The sequence below is a fragment of the Scomber scombrus genome, chromosome 3, assembly GCF_963691925.1.
Source record: "Scomber scombrus chromosome 3, fScoSco1.1, whole genome shotgun sequence".
In the NCBI taxonomy this organism is placed as follows: domain Eukaryota; kingdom Metazoa; phylum Chordata; class Actinopteri; order Scombriformes; family Scombridae; genus Scomber; species Scomber scombrus.
In genome coordinates, this window is record NC_084972.1 from 19,647,375 (window position 1) to 19,671,495 (window position 24,121).

At 37.7% G+C, this 24,121-nt stretch overlaps 1 protein-coding gene across 2 annotated transcripts in view; it reads left to right on the forward strand.

The window, feature by feature from the left end:
* Positions 1 to 850: 850 nt before the first annotated feature.
* Positions 851 to 24,121, forward strand: part of gnai2b (guanine nucleotide binding protein (G protein), alpha inhibiting activity polypeptide 2b) — a 43,085-nt gene continuing 19,814 nt past the window's right edge. The window contains exons 1-2 of one of the 2 annotated variants that reach the window (XM_062442555.1): positions 851 to 1,274; positions 1,400 to 1,643. In XM_062442555.1, the coding sequence (XP_062298539.1) occupies positions 1,526 to 1,643 (118 nt within the window). In that variant the 5' untranslated portion in view covers positions 851 to 1,274; positions 1,400 to 1,525. Of the gene's footprint in view, positions 1,644 to 24,121 lie in introns of both variants that reach the window. The other variant, XM_062442547.1, reaches the window with a different exon arrangement.

Consider the following 24,121-nt stretch of genomic DNA (forward strand, 5'->3'; position numbering starts at 1 on the left):
CACACACACACACACACACGTATGTACCAGGTTTAAAAGAAGAGTTTATTTATACCTGGTAAGTGTTCTTATCATATCTGTGAAGGCTGAGCTGTGTTTACAAAAAACCACCAAACCTTAACCTATGTCACCATGAACCCTCACCACTGACCTTGTTGTGTCAACATACTGCAGTTTTTTTTACTGTAACACATCAACAACTAATTCATTTAAATGTGTTTGTGGTCAAAATAGCAGAAAAGACACAAAGGCTAGTGTATTTCTGGCACTCCTGTTAGATTTACTGATTCATAACCAACAAGTGTAGCAAAATCTATCTGGATCTCAAAGGAAAAAGAACAAAGAACATTCTTCATTGAACACATTATGTCACTATATATTTTACAAGTAGAACAAAAAGGACAAACTAAGGCTAAACTTAAGGCCACTGTCAAAAAAAATCTGTTCATGTTTAAAAATAGTATAACTAAGTTTAAATTATATTTTCATTTTTAAACAAATGCTAAGAAAATGTCCTGCTGAAACAAACCATAATCACAAGCAAATAATTAAGCAACATTATATTATTTATACTTTTTTGACTGTGTGTATCTTTGCACTTTGAACTGTACTTCTGGTATGAAAAGTGCTATATAATAAAGTTTGTTACCTATTAACTGCCAACCACAGAAAATGTCTAGATATGTCCATTTGGTGTCGCTATATGCCAACTCTTCTGTGGGCCTAATGATTATGTGCCAAGGTATTTCAAAAACATTATGATAGAATGAACCATCAGCCATTTTAACAGCCCATCCTGCGTCCTTGCGCACATAAACCTGCCCCTGCACGATTCAGTTGGTCAGGGAACAGCTTGAGGCTGCCTTATAATGTTGTATTTTGTCGTCTCCGAGGTTGCATCTTGGTGAAATGCAGAGGAATGATGCTGGCACAGCGACCACTGCAGTTTGCACACCGCACCTCTAAAATCACGCCTCGCTGGCTTCCCCTCTAATTGGCTCCACGCAAGCCAACGCGCAGAGCTCACCTGTTTTAATTGGACTATCGCGACAAGTTGTCCAAGTGACGTTGTTACGATTGGTCCACTTCTCCCAATTGTCAAAGGGATATCTGGGGATTTTCGCGCGAGGGCTAATTGAGCACCAAAAAAGAGCTACAGGCAGTGATCGAGAGACGCGCTGCTCACCAGGCCGAGAAGACAAGCGAACACCAGCGTTTCAGCCTGTGAATGGATGATGGACAGAAAGCTCTGAACGACTCGAAATGGACCACCGGTAACAGCCTGAAATTTGGCATAAAAAACTAATAATTTGAAGGCATCGTATGCTGGTCTGAGCTCCAGCGTTGACTTTTTACGCGTTGGTAACAACTCTGGAATCGGCTGTTTTCCTTCCTACAGAAGGCAGTGCTGGAAGCAGGAGCCGCTCAGTCCTTATTCCTGGCATCGGCTGGCACGCTGAGACCATCTGCACTGAAGCTTTTTTAATTTTTTGCAAGTGGTCGGCGCACCCCTGCCTTTGGAGCCATGGGTTGTACGGTGAGCGCCGAGGATAAAGCTGCCGCGGAGAGGTCAAAGATGATTGACAAAAATCTGCGAGAGGACGGAGAGAAGGCAGCCAGAGAAGTGAAATTGCTTTTATTGGGTAGGTTGTTACAGCCTTTGATCTTATTGCTCCTCATGTGTCATTTAGAAGCTAAACATATTGCTGCAGAAAAGAAATATCTGTATAGTTTTAGAATGAAATCCTGCAATACCATGAAACACAATGCCATCATTCAAATAAATGAACATGTAGGATGCATGTTGTACTCAATAGAAATAAAGTTTGGACTTGTACAAGCACCAAATCATACCTTAAAGCACCATATATGCAGAGATTGAGATTGAGCTCAACACAGACTACACAGTGGCCTGTATAAATCCTATTATCTATAGCACAGAAAAACAGGATTTTAAAAAGTCATACTGAAACACAGCCTGTAACCACTTTATTAATTAGTCAACACAGGAGTCCATATACTTGGAGATAAGTCAGATACCATCATGTCAACTTGCTTCAGAGCTCTGAGCTGGCGTTGTGCCCAGAAAGCTTAATTCAATATATCAAAGCTGTGGACCAGGACCAAACATTAACGGGGTTACACTTCATCACTACTGCTAACACATATCCTGTTTGTCTGTGGACAACAGAGAAAACAGCAGTTTTATATTGAGTAGATTCACGGAACGGAACTGAAAAAAAACATACTCTGCCTTCATTCTTTTTTGCCTTTCTGCATCTTGCACACACACACAAACACATTCTCTCTCCCTCCCTCCCACTCACTACCAATTTCTCACTTTCCTTCTTATCCTATTCAGCTGTCTTTGTTTGCTGACATCATGCTTTTGACTTGCGTTCATCCTCATTCTTATAATTGAAATGTACACTAAGCTCAGCTAGCCCGTTTTAAAACTCAGGATGTCAGTGTAGACTGGTGGGATTGAGCAGGTGTCGTCTTGCTGTGACAAGCTGTTAATAGAGGGCAGGATCCAGCTAAGTGTTGAAGAGCTGCAGGATGGTAAGTTGTAAAGATGTGATAACCTGAAGTCAGTAAGAAACAGTGGTGTTTTAGCTGCAACCAGACTCCCTATACTTATTAAGAATTCATATTAATAATACAATATTTTGTATTTTATTTCAGGTCTTAATTAATGTTTTTGTGAGAGCAAATCTACAACAAATCTACCAGTTATCTGAGGAACAAAAGCTCTCGGTGTGACTGTGTAGTTATGGTGTCACTTGACCATAAAACCTCTCCTCTTTATTCAAACAGTATCTTAAGTCTTAAGTGGCAAAACCACTGTTGGTTAAACTGTAAAATCTTTTTGGGTTTGGTGGCTGACTCACAATGAATGGTTTCACTGAGTTTGGTTTGACACTTTGAAATTAAATTTGCATCTTTAAAACACTTAAGTATGACACCATTCATTTCTACAATTTTAGATTGTCTGCAGATTAAAGCAGGGCTGCGTTTCAATATGATCATTTATTGACTGTCAGGGGAATAACACGTCGAAGATATCTTATCATGTCATCTTTCTACAAATTTCTGTTAAAAGTTATTGATTTTGCGATCATTTCATTAAAAAGAAACAAAATGAGTGATTGAAGTTCTAGACATATGAACAGTGGGGCAGATTCATTATTTTATACTGTTTATATTCAGTCAGTGTGTCTGTTTATGTTCAACAAGATAAGTAATAAACAAAACAGGTTTCCACACCAATCTTATAATCAGCACTATAGCTGTGAGTCTGCAGTGTGTTTATGAATCAAATATCTGATAGTTATATTTATGAATTCATTGATAAATGTTAACATGTTAAAGAATACAATATGGAAGGAGTTTGGAATCTCTCTGTCTTGTTACAATATACAGTATCTCTCTGGTCGTGTTTCTCCCGAGACTTGTTTTCATGGCTCACTTCAGTCCTAAATCTGACATGTATCAATTATTCATGTGATGTGACTTCTCGAATCGAGTCACTGGTATGACTAAATCAAGCATCCTGGCTGACCAGTCTATCAAATCAGCAAAAACAGTCTATTCTTGCACATGGATGGAAAGTCACATTGATGTATTTCAGAGAGCTAACAGCACACATGGCCTGATGCTTTTGTAGACAACCTAAATATTTCACAAGAAAGACTTCAATCATACAGATCTCGACTATTAAACAATACTTACAAACTGGGATAAAGCAAATCAATTACAGTCTATTGGTAAAAGAATGTGCCCAAAAAAGGTGATCATTTTTGCATTTGATAACAACATAAACACTATTTTTCAGCTCTGCACTGACTTGCTACTACTCTCCACCCATTGTGATATTTTTTCAGTGCAACATCATCAAACAGAGAATAAAACGGTCACTAAATGAACGCTTCCTGCCAGTGTCATGTGGCCATTTCATGACAGCACTGGGAACATGAAGGAGGCTGTTGCTTGTTGACACGTACGTGTATGAGGAGATGCCGACTTGTTTTCCGGCAAAGAGAAGATGAGTCACTTGCCGTTGAAGCTTGAAAGTGGTACATCAAACTTTCTTATGGCTTTGCAGCATTCAGCTTAATGTCGTTCTTTCTCTTGTCATCAAAGGTTCTTGGGGGAACTAAAAAGCCTGGGCCCTTTCTTCTTGCAGAATGAGTAAGGCCTGTCATTGCAAACAATGTAGTTCAGGATACAAAGTCAAATTATTCCTTTGATATTTGATGTATGTAGCAGCACAGGTGTCCTCTAACTGCCCGGACTGAGCGAGTCATATTTCGGCGCAGGGCTAGCAGGAAAAGTTGACAGGGCCATAGGAAAGTCCTTTCTTACCACTCTGTGTTGTAAGAAAACATTGATTGCACCATGTTGCGCCAGACTAGAGAGTTCTCTGTGTAACCGACTGACTAGGCACGTCTTTATCAGAATTTAAACCAGGAACAAAAACCCACGTTGCACAAATCTGTGATGCAACATCTCAGGAAGTCAGGATCATCAATGTTTGACTCCTGTTCCTGCTGTGTTCATAAATGGTTTTGAAACATTAGTATTTTCCAGTTGTTTACAATTTAACATTGTGAAGTAGAACATGTATTTAGTCTAATGTTGGTATACAACTCACACTTGCTTTCACTTTTAATCGTTTAGTCAGTAAAGTGAAAAAATGCCTCTCATAATCTCCGAGCAACTGGTGATGTCGCCAATTTACTTGTTTTGTCTGACCAACAGACCAGAGAGTATTTGGCCTCTGCTTGAAAAATGACTGAAATATTATTATTTGATTATCAAAATAGTTGCAGATTAAGTTTCTGTCAATCAATGAATCAACTAAATGTGCAGCACTAACCTGAACAAGGGCCTAGGTTTGGTTTCAGAAGTGACTGACATGAAGTCAGATGTTCAAAAAACAAAAACGTTATTATGACTTTGGTCATGATGATTTCCAGATTAATGTTGTCTTTTAAAAAAAGGAAATGCTGTGGCATAACTGTCACATTCATACTCATATTACATTCAGTTTTTTTTGATAGACCTCTCATACCTTACGATAGACATACTGCATATTAACACCTTTACTAAACACTGTACTTTATGGATTTATCTTGAAATAATGTTTATGTATGTTAATGTTAAATGTTTAATGTTTTTCAAATAATGTGCAATGAATTTGCTGTATTTTTTTCCAGTCCTGGGAAAAATTAGGTGTTAACCTATGGTAGCCTGAGAGGCTATAAAGTCATTTCTCATACATTACTCAGGAAATATCAGGCTTCGTAGGAAGAATATAGCTGCTCGGGCTTGTGTAGATTCAGGTCCCGACTGCATAGCAGTGGTGACACTAATCTAAATGCAAAGCATTGCAGCCAAAGGCGAAATCTACTCTCACTGATTTAGGTGCAGAACAGAAATTAGCAAGAAGAGAAGTAAATATTGCAGTTGTGTACAGGACTGTTATTCAACATACTGTATTAAAGCAGTGCAATCACATTTAGCTTGATAGCCTTATCAAGTACACATTTGTTCCATACAACTAAGTGTAAAATGTATTTTAGTTCCAGTGTTGATTTTGAGTATTTACTTACATCATAAATACTTTTTTTTTTTTCCAGCACATGCAGAGTCATAGCTTTTACCTGTTACTGCACATACGTATAAGGTATATTAAAGGGCAGGAAAATGCCATATTAGAGAGGTAGTTTATGTTTCTGTGTCTCACATCTGCACCCAAAAATGTTAAGTGAGGATATACTTTTTTTTCTCCAACTTCATTCCTTCATTCCTGAAATCAGCCTCCTCTGCAGCTTATCTCTAATTCCCACCCCAGGCAGACGATAATAATAGTGCTTCACAGACATGACTCACTTCACATGACAGAGAGAAGGGCTCAGGGTGAGACTGTCCATCCAGAGATGACAACTTCACAACTACCCACAAACTGAAAGAATATACTTATGTACTGTTAGTCATGTCTCTGGTGAATACCACTAAGTCCTTGATAAATGTATGTGTATTTATGTGCTGAGGTAGCAAGAAATTGATCCTCACTGCAGTCACACATAAGATACAATTCTAAAATTTGTTATAGGGCTAAAAACATGCTTTTAAATGGTGGACAATGAATCCTCTGAGGAGATTTTTCTGTTTTTGTTAGCAGTATAAAAGAGTGACCCCTGCTCAGAGAATATCAGGGACGATTTAAGGATTTTTCGTAATGAGGTGGTTTGGCTTGGGGTCACAGTGAACTAATGAGCTGAGGAACAGCACATCTTTCGGGCTGTGTTTGTGTCTCTGTGTGTGTGTGTGTGATATTGAGAATGCTTATATGGGGAAGAGCATACATGTGTCAGTGTTGACTTCTCAGTGATTTCTGAGAAGTGAGTTCTGATTATTTCCTGAGGCAGGATGGGGGTTTATGACATCCTGTTATGCTGATTTTGTGGAAGTGAGAATGCCACTAATATTCAGGGTTATGTGTCTATGAATGTTCATGTTCAAACTTGTCCTAAGGACTTACACTACATTTTACAACTCACAGACAGACAACCGACTGTTTAGTGTATAAAGTAAATGAAACCTATGTTGCACACTATACCCCTTTTGAGATTGATGTATCTTTTACATTAGACAATATAGTCCTTGTCACAAAAAGGACAAGTTTGAACATGAACAGCCACAAACACATAACCCTGAATATTAGGAGGATTCTCACTTCCACAAATACCAAACAGGACAACAGGATGTCATTAGCCAACATCCTGATTCAGGAAGTATTTAGAACTCACTTCTCACTATATCAAGCCAACACAGACACACGTATGCTCTTCCCCATTTAGGCAAGCAATATCTCATTCACATGATTCTCCAAATCAGGCATATACATACACACACAGCCTGAAAGATATGTGCTGCTCTTCCGCTCATTAGTTCACTGTGACCCCAAGCCAAACTACCTCATTAAGAAAATGATATCATCTGAGCAGGGGGTCACTATTTTATGCTGCTACCAAAAAAAAAACTTTATCAGAGGTTTTATTGGACATTGTTCATTTTCTTTGGAAAGGAAGCTTGCATAACAATAGCATTAGCCATTAGGGGGCAGAAAAACTCCAAACACACAGCTTTTATTATATTATAAAACTATTTACAAATGAATATCTACTTTAACATCTAGCAAATACAGACAACATTATCATTACATCTGAATTGTGGGTCAAGTCTTAGGCTTACTCAGTATTTGACCTTCTTCACTAGTTGTTAGTAATTTGTCTGACCTGGTTTGATGGCACTCAATCATACAATGCAGTACATACAACCTAAACAACAAACTAAAAGCAGAATAAAGCTCAGAAAAGCTGAAAATGTTGTTATGGTTTCCTGTGGGTTTGACTGCAGGTGAGTCCATCCACATTCCACCCAGACAGCTGATTGTATTTTTGATTAAAAATCACCTCCAGACATTTTTAAAGATGTATAAAATGCTTCGCATTGAATAACAATTTTTGTCAGACCTGGTTTTTAAATGAAAAAGTTACCCTGTTAGAAATTCTTAAAGTTTCTCTCTGTCACTGAAAACTCCTGGATAAACTACTCATGCAGTTTGTAATAGCATAATAACACTTAATGTAAAGTTGCTTCTTATCAATCGAATAATCAATAACTACTGCAATCCTTTAGTACTAAAGCATTGTGCTTTGTCTTTCTCAAACGTATTGGGAATTTTAACTGATACTGATGATGAAAATGACTCTTTGTGATACAGTTTAAAAATATGCTCTTGGTTAAGTTTCAGCAGAGATACCTACTCTCTGCTTATCCATTGCAACCTCGCCATAGTTTATCCTCGCAGCACTTGTGTGTGTGTGTGTGACTACCCTTAAGCATTTGTGTGATTTCAATAGTGGTTGGCTTGATTAATGGGCCAATATCCTGCATTTTGAGATTGGACCCCTATTTTACAATCTGCTCTGCATTTTTTGTTGGAAGAAAACATATTTTTTGACTTTGATACCTGCAGTTTTTCTACAGTCTTTGAAGTTATGATGGAAGCTTTAGAGAAGAGCTGTGTTTAATTAAGGGACATATTAATCACAGCGTGCAAACATTATGCAAAGTAACAGTCTGTTCCACATTTGTTCTCAATCCTCGTCTTCTGTTAGGTTGCAGATGACAAATCCGATCCTTCCCCATCTTTTATTGTCCACTCACACCTTCCATTATCAGCCCCATTCATAATTTATGATTCTTCTTGTGTCTTCCCACCTCATTTTTTCACATCGTACTTAACCTCTCTCACAGGTGAAGATTACAAAAGTGCCTCAGTAAGTGACAAAGACTCATCAAGATGTTACCATTGTCAACATGAATCCATCCACATTAGTTACACTGGACACAATGGTCAGCTGATGTCGATGGTGCTTGATGGAACAGACTCTGTAACTTGATATGACCTTGTTCTCTTAATTGTTTTTTGCAAAAGCACTTCAGGACCTTTTCAGTTTGGTAGAGGATGAGAATGATGTTGAGATCAAGGAAGAGAGGTAGAGTTAATAGATGATCAGAGGCAGAGAAAAAGGGAGAAACAAGGCTTTGCTCAAGATATTTAAGAATCCATTAGCTGAAAATAAATCAGGCCCAATTATATGGAATCATTGAAGATTTTCTGTCATAATTTAGACTCAGAAGACACTCCACAACATTCAGTAGAAAACAAATGATGTTGTAATCATGATTGTTTATTCCAAGCATTACCTTGACTTCATTCACTCAGAGACATGCAGAACTCAACTTCAAAGACCTCACAATTAGATGAGCCTGAATGTTTCTTTATTCTAGGGTTGCAACTAATGATTAGTTTCCTTATTGATTAAGATTTAGATTATTTTGCAATTAATCATTAATTTATTGTTGAGATTATAACCTACTATATAGCCCATTACAAAGTTGCAGATTCCAAGGTGACTAAACACAAAGACCAGTGGCCCACTTTCAAGAACAGTGTGATCTGATTTGATTTATTATTATTTGACATCTCCACGAACAACCCTGTATTCATGATTGGCTTTTGAAATGCTGTTGATCATAGACTATACTGTACACGTATAAAAGCACCATCTCCATTCAGTTACAATACATCACTTCATAAGTGCCGTGATGGCCACCATGTTCATGTATTCTCTTTCACAGCAGCTATTGTGACTCATACAATAGCAGAAAAAAGCATGCAAATTAAGTGTCCCACTAAGTCATTCATTTGAGCCAGTGTGGACAATACAAGCAACCTTGAACTGGCTCAGCTAAATGTAAGGTAGTCATTATTAATTTGATTAATTACACCTGGGCTTTTCCTGGTATAACATGAAAATGTCCATGGTGAAAGAGTGCTATTGATGTAGATAGCAAGTCATTCATACTAATGGAGGGCACATTTTATACCAAATTAATAGCAACCACTTTGAAATTGCTAGTGACTAATTGTGGTCATAGGAGCACATAAACAAGATGAAAAATAAAGGTTGTGACAATGATGGTTTTTTAAATTATTGTTATTTTTTATTAAGCCTGAGATGATATGCTTTATATTAGTCTTCGATATCATGATACTTGGGTACCAGATTGATTCAGAATCGATTCTCAACTCAAAACTGATTTGAATCAATAGTATTTTCAGTGCTTCAGTTTACTGTGTGCCAAACCATTCACTGGTGTTCTTAGTCCTTAGTCCACTGAAGTACAATATGAAACAAAACTGACAGATACACAATGGTCCACAGCCTTGTTACATTAAAAAAGTTAACTGCATAAATGAATGAATTAATTTGAAAGCATTTTACAGTCCCCTGCATATGAGAATAACAAACTGAGGTGGAAGAGCAGTGCTCAACTGTGTTAATAATGTCATGTCTCCAGCAGAGGAGAGCAACTTCTCTACTGCACTGTTAGCTCTGAGGAAAGACGTCATTGCCTAAGACACTGAGCTGGCGCAGAGTTGTTCAGGGGGGTATTCCAGAAAGCGGGTTATGTGGAAAACTCAGAGTAAGTTAACCCTGAGATGAGGGAAACTCTGTGTTATCTGTTCCTGAAAGAGAGGTAAGTGAAACTCCAGAGTCAGTCACCATGGTAACTGACTCTGTGAACAGGTTTTCTATCAGAAAGTTTCTACCTGTCTCCTCCTACCTGAAGCAAGCTGCCAGACAGGTTGTCCGTTTCTTTGCAATCTGATAGATATCGAGGCAGAATTAATTTGCAATGCCTTACATCGGGAGAGGTATTCAGGGCTCAATTGGATGTGCTTTCATTCCGAGATGAATATCTGTTAGAACGGTATCACTGTTCATTACACTCAGTCATTTCTATATATATAGTCTTAAAACCAATGACTCCAATATGTATAATATAAGTAAAATTGTGTTAAATAAAAGTGTTAGAATTGTGTAAAATGTTAATCTACTAAGCAGGATATTAGACAAGAGGACATAAAACAGCTTTCTGTTGGAGGTTTAAATAACTACATGTTGAAGTAGCCACTGAATGAATATTTACTTTGTTTAATAGCCTACGTCAACTATGAATAAAATCAAAGCGAGGTACAATCATAGCCCAGCAAAATGTGCCTTACTTTACTTTTTGTATTTCATTTTTAGCTGCTTCCAATTACGTTACACCACTTTTTCACCTGTATGCTACAATTTTAAATGAGGAATGTTAAGTCAGTTGAGTGGTGCATTCAAACTTAAGCACTGACTCGGGCAAACGGAATCTTACAAAGCAGTGGAGAAAGACTACTCACATCTTTTTTGTTAATGTGTCTGAGGAGCAATTAGCCTACATCACCAGCACCGTACATTCAGCTGCATTTACGATCATAGGTCAGAATGCACAATGCATCAGCTTAAAGCTCATTCATTGATTTGCCTCTCAGCGGATTCCTGGCATAGCTATCACCCCCCTATATACACTCTCACACACACAGATTTGAAAGTACATAAAATATATAATAGTTGGCCACATAAATAAAAATTACTTATCTGGGTTTTCAAGTGGTGTTTCAAGGTTTTTAAGTGTGTGTATTTGCATTGGAAATAATTCAGACAAAATATCATTATTGGTTGCATATTGCATATTCAATGCATTTAGTCTTTGGTAAATGAAGTTGGAATATTTTGGTGTAATAGCTCAGTTACTTTAGCTCACGGAGATGAACCAGTCTTGTCTCTATTCCTCTTGTCCATGGTTGCCATGGTTATTTCATACTGAATGATACACTTCATACAGTATGTTTTTTTTTTTACCCTATTCATTCTGCCAAAACAGCAGGCACCAGCATATTTGCAATGAGTGATTTTTTTTTTTTTTCTTCATCACATTGAATATAAAACAATTCAACACTCATTGCAAGTTGAGACATTTTAAAGAGAGCTCTATATGAAAATAATTAAGGTAACAGATGGTTATAGTCCTACAAATACAACCTTTAGAGAGTTTTCCTAGTGATGAAAAGTTCAGTCTTTTAATACCGCTGAGCTGGAAAATGTTTTTCCCTCTTTACGATTATAAAGAAAAAAGGTTAGGGTACATTGCAGATTTAAGTATTCAGTCAGAGATTTTATAGATAGTTTTAAACCATGATGATTATAGCATTAACTACTAATGTACTGTATGTCCAGAAATGGCATTAATGAATGAAAACGGTGATATTATTGACACAAAAAGTTCAAAAACAAAAACCTATTAGGACAGACACTGATGGTAACTTGGAGCGGGATAGATCATAGAATTAACAAAAAAGAGATAACATGATGCTGCTTCCCAAAGGCAGTGTGATCCCACACCCCATGAACATTTCTCAGTGAAATACATCACTAGACTATAACAAAAAAGCCACACACTGTAAAAGGATGCAAAACTGTGTAAAGTAAAGGACACAAATTTAAACACACCAGCATTTTCTTTTAAGGTTGTTTAATGCCATTTCTGTTTAGCAGATAATGCTGAGAGACGCAGAGTAATACAGAGTTTATAGTCGTTTATAGTCAGTCAGCATAAATTCTACATTATGAAAGAGTGAGAAAATGGGCCAGCATGCCTGTCTGTAGGTGTTTTATTTTAAGTGGATTTGTCTTAACATTCAAATATGATTAGCATGTAGGAACAGCCTTATCTCTCTCTCCAGATAGTATAAAAATACAATGGCCATGCACGTTTTTAAAAATTGCTCTACTTTGTGTAAAAGTTCATGTGGGAGACCTAATTTGGTCTGAATTAATGTGCCATTGATTTGGCAGTAACTTCTAACTGTCCAGTGTAGGGGTCGGAGTGTCATTAACACAACTTTACCTCTGCATAATAAAACTAACTTGGGTAAGGTGAGATAGAAATGTGTGTTTAGAAATAGATTTCATTTTGCCACAAAAGAGGTTGTTCAATTATTCATGTTATGTTTTTTTTTATGTATCATGCATCTATTGTCTTTCTTCTCCTGTTTATGATGCTTTAGAGCTAGATAGTTGTTTCACCTGATAACTGTGTTTCATTATAAATTGTAAGTTTATCTTTACAGTAGACGTCCTCCCTCCCATTTCACAGTTTAATTGTTTTAAAGCTAAATTTGTTGTATTATTCCACAGGTTGAATTATAGCTAACATCAATCATTAGACACAATTGTTTTGACGTCTGAAGGAAATGCATGGACATTAATCATCAATAGAATTGATAACATATTACAGGACATATTATCAGATTAGTTGTCACAGATCTTGTTCGTCAGACTCAAATTTTAATGATCATGGATGAATGGATGAGTTCATCACTATGTCAAGGGCCTGGATGTCTAAACCATACAAAATAGAATTCTGCATAAAAGATGAAGACATAAGAGTGTCAGTTTATCTTTTTATATCTCTTAATGAAATAGTCCAATATTTTGGGAAATATTCTCATTCACTTTCTTGCAAGATAAGAATATTGATACCGTCATGTGTGTACAGTGAATATTAAATTACTGCCGGCAGTCAGTTGGCTTAGCTTAACACAAAGACAAGAAACGGGGAAACGATAGATTCAATGACAGATTCGTTAGCACTGGAGCTTATTGAACTCATTTATTTAGCTAAACCACGTGTTTACACGCAGTAAAGAAAGGAGCTGCATTAGATCTGGTTTATTTTGATTACGAGCCATTGAAATATACCTAGATCACCCCCTTTAGCTCCTGTTATTTCCTCTAAATTCAAAAACCAATGGTGGGCGTCCAGTGGTCTTTAAGACATATCATGTCTGGATCTTTACTGTAACTTCAATGAAAAAAAAGAAGAACAAAAACATTTTAGATACTGAATGATTTATTTCAATAATCGGAAACATTAGCAACAGATTAATAAGTTATGGAGATAATCATTGCAGTTTTGTTGACAGTGGCATAGTGGTTTTATCATGAGCTGTGTGTGACCTGCATAATGCTCTTTATGGTCCATTATTCACTGCTTTAATCGGATAGCTCTTCAAACTGATTGCAGAGTCATCCCACATTTCACTGGCAATCCTAATTGATAACTTTGAAAGTTACAGCATGAAAAGATCATTAGAGAGGTATTTGTGAATGTGATAGTCAATGAGGAGTCAATTCAAAGCTATACACACTGATGAGAAAAAATCCTGTGTTGTTCCATTAACCTCGTTTAGCATTTAACATCATGCGACTGTGAGGAATAATAATAAATAAATACTGAATACTACCAATGCTCTTCCCAACCTCAGTCTTCATCCCATCAGTGTTTACCTTCAAAAACACAACAAACTAAATATAAAAAGAGAGCAAAAAAAAATCTTACTGAATGATTCTTTGCTTTAGAATATTTCTTTCTTTCTTTTTTTTTTAATATCGACCCACGCAAACGTGTAAATGTGTTGATGTTCATCATTTAGTTTTGGTGAGGCAATGTGGTGCTGTAACCATGACAACCTATTCAGTGCATGCACATGCAAGGCCACCCCTCATTTCACTACCAGCTTTACCAGGTCAGACCTTCATATACAAACATTTTGGCATGTTTTACACTTGGAAGTGGCACATTATCCCATTTTCCTCCCTGAATATTAGCCATGAGGTCAGCAGTAATGAAACATCTACTATTCTTTTAGCAGTAACACACAGGAAGCACTTCATGACTGCATGGGATTGTCATGAAAAATTGTGTTTTAAGTTAACAGATGGACTGTCAAGTGTGTATAGCCATTTTCTCCCAACCTTCACCAATACACAGAAGCACATACTGTACGTCTGCAAAGGTGAGTTTATTAAATTACTCTGACTGAACTCTTGAAAGTGAAGCTGTGTAGCAGCCACAAGGGATTTCATTGTTTTACTGCACTCCTACTATCCTCCCCTGTGTGGCATCTCTGTTTGAAATTGCCACTTAGCTTTTAAATTCACTGTCATAGCACTTTCCCCTTTTTGCTTTGGCAGATTTTGCATACCTTCACAAACTAAAGCTATAGTAATTTAGCATTTCCAATAAGCGTTTTTGCTCTGATTCAGGTAAACAGGGCCCTTACTCATCCTGACAATCTTGGTGTGCCAGTATAATGGTTGATGGTTTTAGAGATTGTATGCATGGTAGAGTATAAGCTGATATGACAGTGTGCAGAAAAAAAGGAGGTGGGAGAGAAAGACTGCCAGGCAAGCACCGACTGTGATGGTTTGATATGTGAGGAATCGCTTTCCAGGTGCAGTGGATTGATTAGAGGAGAGGGTAGGAAGTATCTCATACTGTCACTATCAGGTCTCAGTGTTTAGTTTTCTAGGTTTGTAAATTGTTTGATCTTAATTTCCCACAGCATTGCTCAGGAATGGGAGACAGATGCACATGCCTTTCCTAAATTCAAACTTAGCATTTATGAACTGGAGACTTACACATCACTAACGTAATACCAGTTGCACCACACAAACCTATAGAATAGCTGTTACTAAATATTTACACCTTCTACCTGTCAGGTGAAATTGTTGCATAAGCTGGCTGAATGAACCAACTGACAAAACTAACATACCTGACCTGAAACATACAATTTTAATTTCATTACAGTTTAAGTTTATTTTTGGCCTTTAAAAGTGTCTTTTATTTTTATGTTCTAGCTTATGAGACTACAGTGACTTCCTGTGTCCAGTTTACTAGCTAAGACATTTTCACAAGTTTTAATAGTGCAACCTGTCCTGTTTTAGTAAATCATCATTTTTAAACTAGTTGGTTGTAATTAAGAACTTAGGAAGGACTTTACACACAAATGTAGTGGTGGACTTACAAACAGCTGGTCCTACCAAGTCTAGAAGTCCAATGTTTGGGAAGCCTCTGTTCCACTCAGTCAAGCATCAGTTTTCAGAATAGTTGAACTGTCACATTTAATTAAGAGACAAATTAACTCTGATTGGCACAATTTTGATCTGTCATGACAACCAGGCCTTGTGGATTTACAGTATATAATGGAACATGCAAGCCAAATGTGTCACAGTGTGCACAAATATGCATCTTAACATGCAGATTACGTCTTTGTGCCAGAAGAAGACACATTACTCACGATAGACTGTTTGAAGGGATAGTTTGCTTGTGATACTGACAGAGAGGGAAATAATAACTTTGTGGTTGTCATCAGGATGTTGCTCTGTATTTCAGCCGGATAAGATAATCTGGAAGAAATGAAAGAGGAGTCAGAAATATATTGTTTTGAAAAGAAAAGTAAAGGAATATCAACTGCCGAGGCAGTGGATATATGTTTCATCATGCTAAAATAACTTTTATTTTAGGTTTATGTGATAGATGTCTTCTTGATCAGTTGGTGAACATCTGTTTTATACTCAGTATTTAATGTATAAAAATACTATAAGTACTGAAATGAATAAATTGCATACTGCCCTGTGATTGCATAGTAGTAGTATTGCATACTGTATTTGGCTGAACACCAAAAGTGCTGGAGAAAAGATATTTTTAGGTTGCCTTTGATCTGCTTTGTCTGTGCTTTAAGTAGGCAAATTGTTATGCAAATAAATGGATCCTGTGGTGGGATCATTTTGGCAATAAAATATCTTATATTTTTGTGTAGTGCACAGCATCCCTGATGCATTAATGATAATGTTTGGCACTAAACATATCAAACATGACCAATCAAAAGTTAAATGTACATGTAGACTACTGGACATGTATGTTAAATTTCCAAACCCAACAGCAACATCTTTCTCTTTGATTGCCTGCTTATTTAACTGGGTAGAAACATCTTGTTTTTCAGCTTCCTTCAAGAGCTCCCACATGCCAGGTTTTTTTTTTATTTTTATTTTTTACCACTGATCAATATGCATTTGCTTGATTGGTGTAATTAATAGGGACTCTAGCAAGGCTTAGTACATATTGATTTGGTTCTAAATGACTACAAGTAAATGGTGTATGTTCTGTGTGACATTTACTACTTCCAACAACCTGTCACATGCAGCACATAGTGTACAATCAGCTCTCCTGCCAGGTGTTTCATGTGCATATAGCATCCACAGACCAGGTAGGTAAAACTGGGATATTTTCTTTGAAACTAAAATAAAATGTACACTCATTTCATAGTTTTAAGCTAGAACTTCTTTTTGAAGACCAGATCAACAAGAAAATAATCCATTACTGTTACCCTAACCTTTATTTGAAAGGTTATTAAAAGCTGGACCTGGTTTTAATGTGAGATAAATGCTTTGGGGCCAATATGGCCTGAATCGTGATGAATTGTGGAGTGTAAATTTGCACACAAGCTTCTCTGGAGGTAATATGAGCTCAACTTTTTGCTCCCTGCTTGTGTGTCTGAGCCAAGGATTTAGATAATGACTAGATCAATGTCTGAAGGAGATACTCCAACTGTTTCCATATCAAATTATTTTTGTAGCTTGCAGTCATACCTAAGAGATTAGATGGTTGTTATTTGTGACTCAAGCATGCTGGACTGACCATTTTTAATGTTTTGTTTTTTGTTAAGTAAGATAAGAAACTGAGTAACATCACAGCTTCTTTGGAACTGCAAATGAACTGAGCCTTCAGTAATAAAAACAAACAAAGAAGTCGAGAAAAAGCTTGACATTGCTCAATAACTTAATTTGATTTGATTGTGCTCTACCTGTCCATACAAACATGCAAGTATCTAGAGGTGGGAAAAGTCAAACATCTAGCAAGTCAAAGATATTTTCAAGTCAGACTTGTGAGTAGCGAAAAAAGAGGATTCTAAGGGGAGTCATTTGTGAACATGTGCAAGCATGCCAGCATTTGCAAACATGATAGCCATTAAAAAAATAATAGCAGAAACAGTATATGAAGGCTTGCTGCAGTGAGATTATTTTTGGAGTCTGTTTTCTTCCCTCTTTTAGTAGAAATGCAGTGGTCTATGTCTGAGAATATACCGCAATATCCCTGGTTTTACTCACCCTCTTTTCTCTGGAGGCTTATGACTCTGGTCTTTCCCCTCTCTCTTCCTGCATGAATCTCTACTAGTGAAATATATATGTATTTATTTTATAGAAAATCTCAAGTTAATAGCAGAGAGTTTAGTAATTTAGCCAGGGGCCACACCCTCCTGAGCTTGAAATATAATAAAATTATTCTAAAACTGATTGGAAACCAGTCCAGCAGAGATAAAATTAGAGTGATAAGGTCTCTGTGCAGTGCTACTGGACTACCATCATTTAAACTAGGGACAAGCTGAAGATCTGAAATTGACCTTTTGATTGCTGTATGAACATTACAATGTCTGCTGAGGGAAAAAAAGACATTTGATATACTCCAAGTGTACGGCACAGGACAGTTCTAACTCATAATCATGGTGGCAGATAGACTTCTTTGCTGCTGGAAATGGCAAAGTATTGCTTCAGACTTATTTTCAAGACATCTAGCACTGAACCTCACAAGGTCACTTTCTTAAAACATCAAAAGTCAGCTGGACATTTGCTGGTGTTGCAATAAAATAATGCATTTCATTTGTGTATTACACTACCTTGAGGGAGTCTTGTGGCCAGGCATGTATTGTGTTTGCTGAGGAGGAGGATGAGTTGCCATTGGTGACTGTGAACGTTATATTGGAGTAAGTACAGACCAGTCAAGAGCAGTGCCTATGACACCTACTCAGTGTCTCTAGGCATTAATTCAAAAATTGATGATTGATGGTGCTAAAGGATGCACTGATATATAAAAGGATTAAAAGTAAAAATCACTTGTCTCTGTTATTAGAAGACAGTAATGAAGAGTCTCTTGCCTATACATCTCGTACAAGCTCAGTACTCTTACTCAGGCAGCAGTAACTGACTGCATTGCATACATCACGTTACAGCCGCTCTCATGTCTATCTTCTCCTTTTAACGTGCTATTGATTTGTGTTTCACTATTTTTTCACGTAGAAGGAGCTTCCACACGTCTTTCTGTTCTGTTTTTCCCTGATCCTCTTTGGAAGTGCCCCCCACACACACACATACCCCCCCGACTCTACTAGACACGTGTTTTTAAAAGCTTCACTTGTTTACTTTTCATCTGCTTTTCTACGCCTACAGTCGTTAAATTGCTGTCATTTTCTTCTTTCTTTATGTCATCACTGTCTGACATATCATGTCCTGCTTGATTTTTTTTTTTTTTTTTTTTTCCTGCAGTGGTTATAAGATGCTCAGCAGCCATTCCGAATGTAGAATTGTGGGGTATAGCATATTAAGCATCCAGGTCACATAATTGTGTTGACACTGCTTGTGAGCACACATAACAAGGGATTAAACACTGTTAACATTGGCTGTACAGTCAGGGTGCAGTAAGCATGCTACTCTGCAGAACCAAGCAGTGAAGCTCCATTGCTCCCTATGAGGCTGATGACCTACTTTTCCACTCGAGGCGATAACATACTGTACTGTATCCATCCATATAAAATTCCTCCATTGCTATTCGCTCTGCATGTTAAAAGGGGTTAGGGGAGCCTATGGCTGGATGAAACACCTGAGCTACTGATGCTAGTTTGTAGACAGTCACCTACTAGAACCTGCATGTGGTAATAGAGTAAGCTAATGTCAGGTTTTGTTCCCCCGACAACCAGAAGTGTTGGAGTGGCTGCATGAAATAAGTCAAAGACTGCTTTTATCTGCAAGTCAACAAAAGTAGGATAGAGAAAGGCTTGATGTCAGGCTGTTGAAAGAGAGGAGGCAGTTAATAATAGCCCGCTGACAGAGGGCATTGTACTAGAATCAAGTGGGTTGTAAAAAAATGTAAATGTAAACTGTAAATGAAAGTTTTGAGTGCACTTAATCATGCTAAGTCATTCACATAAACCTGTATTCACTTCCACAGACAAGCACAAGCATGCACAGAGGCTGAAACTGGTCAACTGACAATGTCCTGAAACTGTCTTACGACCCCTCCCTTTCTGCTCGCCATGATGCCATTGATCACTTCCTGCAGGAGCTGGCAGTCAGGGAGGGACGTTAGGGCAAGGCGCTGACACCTGGCTAGGCCACTACAGGTTCTAGGTTCATTTTGGCGTTTTCTTTTGCATTCAACAGCAGCACACACATGCCTCAATCATCCAAACACTACATTCTCTACTGATGCAGCTACTTTCCACACCTAATGCCTTTTGTAAATAGTTATGATGTTCATTTTACAATAAAACTTTTTTATTGGCACTTAATCCTGATTTGTCTGCCCTCTTTGTCACATACATTGAGCCAGTTTGTGACACCCTGATATCCAATTCTGTAAAATCTCTGAAATTGTAATACAGATATATAAGAAACATATATAAATCGTACATCAAGATTCCAAACAACCACATTTCAGCATTGCGGAACTCTTGATGTCATTTTTGATCAAAACCTCACCCTAGATGAACATGTTAATTCTATGGTTCAGTCCTATTTTTATCATCTCAGAAACATTTCAAGGATTAGACCATTTCTTTCTGCCAAAATCTCTGCAAACTGTCATACACACATTCATAACCAGTTGATTGAACTGCTGTAATTCCCTGCTGTCTGTCATCAGCAAAAAATCCCTCTCCCAACTCCAGCTCATCCAAAACTCTGTTTGAACTCGGGCTTGGAAACAGGATCGCATTTCACCAGCCCTGGCCTCACTGGCTACCTGTTGCTTTTAGATAGATAAGATTTTATTAATGACTTACAAAGCACTGAGAGGCCTTGCCCATAGCTATTAATTAATCAAATCTCTTATTTCCCTACGTCTCTTCCTGCTCCCTTAGATCTTGGATCATCTTGTTGTTCCAAGGTCCAGATTGATTCATAAAAGGGACAGAGCCTTTGTTGTCAGGGCTTCTAGACGTTTGGAATGACCTGCCTGAAGAGATCAGGCCTGCCAACTCTGTCTTGTCTTTTAAATCACTATTAAAGACCCTCTTGTTTAGAATTGCTTTGTGTTGATCATATTATATCTTATGGTATTTTAGTTCATTCTGAAACTATATTTAATATGGATCTGTCATGTCATTGTCTATAAACAGTTTGCTTAATAAGGTCAGTCTTGAGACAGGACTGATTTAGAGTATCGGATCGGTGCATCCTTCAAAATTATTACTTAAAGTCCGTGTAAAGTAAGAATAAATATGTGTTCTGAGTTGGACATACCACAGAAAAGTGTGTTGTTAACCACCCTGCCAAATTTGAATGATTAAAAAAATCGCCAAATATATGAAATTAGGCTTCAAAGTTGTGTAAAAATCACTCTCTCTCTGCTCCCAAATGCTGTGGGCGTGCCCGCCGAGTTCCCTGAAACCACGCCCCTAACAAGTGTCACCTGTCAATCAAAATCACCACTTCTACCCGAACATTACACAAACTTTAAATAATTTAGTCAACAATGGGGTCTTTTTTCTGGCACCACTTTTAGGGCCAACTTTGTCTGAGAATTACAACATTTTTCATTATTCCACATTTTGTTCTGGTGTGTAATCAACATTATAGCCTCAGGGGGCTGGTACATTGGCTATTTGTAGTGTTGTTTTAGGTGGGAGAGAGATTTGGTTGACAGACTTGATGTCCTGCTCAAACCACAGACTGTATAAAAAGACGGCTATAGTGAGGTGTGAGGTTTGCAAGTGTACACTTAGGCTAATGTTAGCTACTTTAGCTACACTGTGTTAATGGGGCAGGTATTGTTATTGTTGAGCCAGATTTAATATGCTTATTCTGTATGAAAATAGGAGACAAATAATTTACTCACTAATAACACTGAGAGCAATCTCAGACTTTAAGGCATTTATTAGTGAATATCAGAATCAAATTATGCATACAACCCAAAACAGCTTTCATGCAACACAGACAGACTACTCGGCCGAAGTAGGGTGCAGCCCTCACAGTCTCAAGACTCATGAGAAGACTGGACCCCGATGAGCAGAAATCTCCCGGCTTTAATAGTAGATTGATGACATAAGGACCCGGCATCTGGTCACATACACAGTCCAATGTTCGTTTGCACAGACAGTTCATCTCGTTCACTGTCTGGGTCTCAGCTTGCTAACGGAGTTCAACATATTTACTTAACCAGTTCATTCAAACATACTTTGTACTGGCTGTCTCAAATTACACAGTATATTAGAAAACATGTACACAGTAATAAGGTAATTAATTTTCCTTCACAGTTATCAAGTAGCATTAATCTAAATAGAAGCTGGTGAGTGAACTGTCAATCATAGCTGTCAATCAATGCCCACATGGCAGATATCAAGGCTACTTTTTCAAATCTTACTTACGGAGCAAATCTTGCCAAAATGACCCCCAGCATACTATTAGAAGGATTAAATTTAGCAATTGATACCATTTTATTGATTGAAAAATACTGATGTAGTATTTTTAGAGAGAAATTGACACTTTTTGAATGGGAGACAGTTGAAGACCGCATCTAACAGCCACCACTTTAACATACTTCAGCATTGACTTTAGCCTCAAGCAACAGGTTGGTGGAAAATGGAGGCACTCTCCATGAAACCATCTAGCAGGTTTCATAATTCCCTACCAGTGAGGCAGTGTGGTAGCAGTCAGTGATGTGCATTGTGATTATATTATTTCCAATGTATTGGTGCTCTGTGCATGGGTGCACATGATCCCATCTCAACCGGAAAGTTTGTCAGTAGGTAAGCAATTATTGATGAGCATCGGTTAATTAGCCACCATGATCCACACACCTCTATTTCCAGAAACAGAGATCTTTGACATTGTTTGGTATCATGTTATGGATAAAGGAAGAAAAGTAGCTGTGCATCTTGTTCAACTATTCTGGGGACAGACTACAGAGATTGTACAAACTGATACCTTCTTCTGATTGAGCTGAAAGCTTTTTGGCTGTGAAGATAATCTCTGCATATAATAACTGTGACCAATCACTGTTCTCTTACATACTTCTCTAGGGTTGGTAAAATACCCAGATTTGAATCTAAAATATTTCTCATTCATTCATTCAATATTGCCTCATTTCTTATTTGCTAAAAACTATGTCATACAGATAAATATAAGATAAATAATATATCTTGAAAATCCCTTGAATGTTGATCTTAGTTCTTAAAGATTAAATTATTGAGCATTGTCTTACTAAGTAATCAGATTAATTACTGGATTCAGATTTCATAAATTATCCCAAAACATTTCACTTCTGAAAATAAATCCTTTTTTCTATTTTTTCTATCTATGTATCAGATGCTGTATGTCCAGATTAACGTCATTAGTGGTCAAAATTGTATATACATGTATGCACTCATAAAATAACATCACATTTGCTTTTGTCTGTCATCTCCCCCAGAACACCATGACAGGGCTTTAAATAGCAACTACATCATTGTTGTGTATTCTGATCAGTGTCATCAATGCCCGGGGGTTATTAACCTTTAAATGGCTGTAAAAGCTAGTTGGATGTGAGCAGTCGTGACACAAACGGGTGAGGGCAGCAGGCCAGGATGAGAGCAAAGGAGGAACCGTGTCACAGCCAGGCCAGTGAGTCACTTTCCCGTGGCACTCAATGAGACAATACAGTACATGGCCTATGACGCTGGCATATGCTGAGATGTGTCTTTTCACAGAAGTAATGCTGTGGTGGTGGGCTGTGACAAAGAGATGAGAAACAAAGTATTTGTGAGTCTGTTAACATAGAAGAATGGATTTATGATGTTGCCCACTTCTAAAAAGTGTAGAATATGTGTGATTGTTACTTCAAAAATACTTTGCTGAGGATTTTCTCTACTTCAGCTGCAGTAAAAATCTAGAAATAGCTGTTTTTGGCAGATTTTTACCCATGATAGCGGCATGGCTCTAGGGCAGTGGTCTCCAACCCTGCTCCTGGAGAGCTACTGCCCTGCATGTTTTAGGTATATCCTCACTCTAACACACCTGATTCTAATAATCAACTCGTTATCAAGCCCTTTGACGAGCCTCAGCTGCTTGATAACGAGTTAGAGTGAGGAGATACCTAAAACATGCAGGGTAGTAGCTCTCCAGGAGCAGGGTTGGAGACCACTGCTCTAGGGATTGCAATTTCAGTCTGTCCACCACTTTGATCCAGACTGAAATATTTTAAAAACTATGTGACAGTTTGCCCCTTTTTCTTCAGAGTCAGAATGATGCTTCTTGTAGACAAGAGTTAAGTTCTACAGAGTGTGCTGAGTATGTTTTGCCTGCAGCCATAGCAGGACTTGACTCACTTCCAATAAGTCAAATGTGCCAGGATGGTCTTTGTTTTCTTGTGAGACAGCTGCTTTTTTAAATTTGACTGTTTTGGCTTGTTCCCTCTTGGTTTGCTGGAAACTAGTGAACATTCTTTGTCTCTACTGAATACAAAATGAAAAATGCAATATTCAGTCATCTTGGAGCCTTGAGAGATGTATGTCTCTTCGTCCACACAGCCGAGTTTACCTGGATCTCATTGCCCAACTAGGGAGGAACATGTAATGAAATGGGTTTGTGTTGAACTGAAATGAAAAACATTCGCACAACTGCACCAAAAACAAATTACTGCTACAGTACTATCTTCATGTTTCTTCTTGTCCAACCTCGGCATAAAACCACAATGTGTTAAATTAACTGGGAGATTGAATTGAAAAACA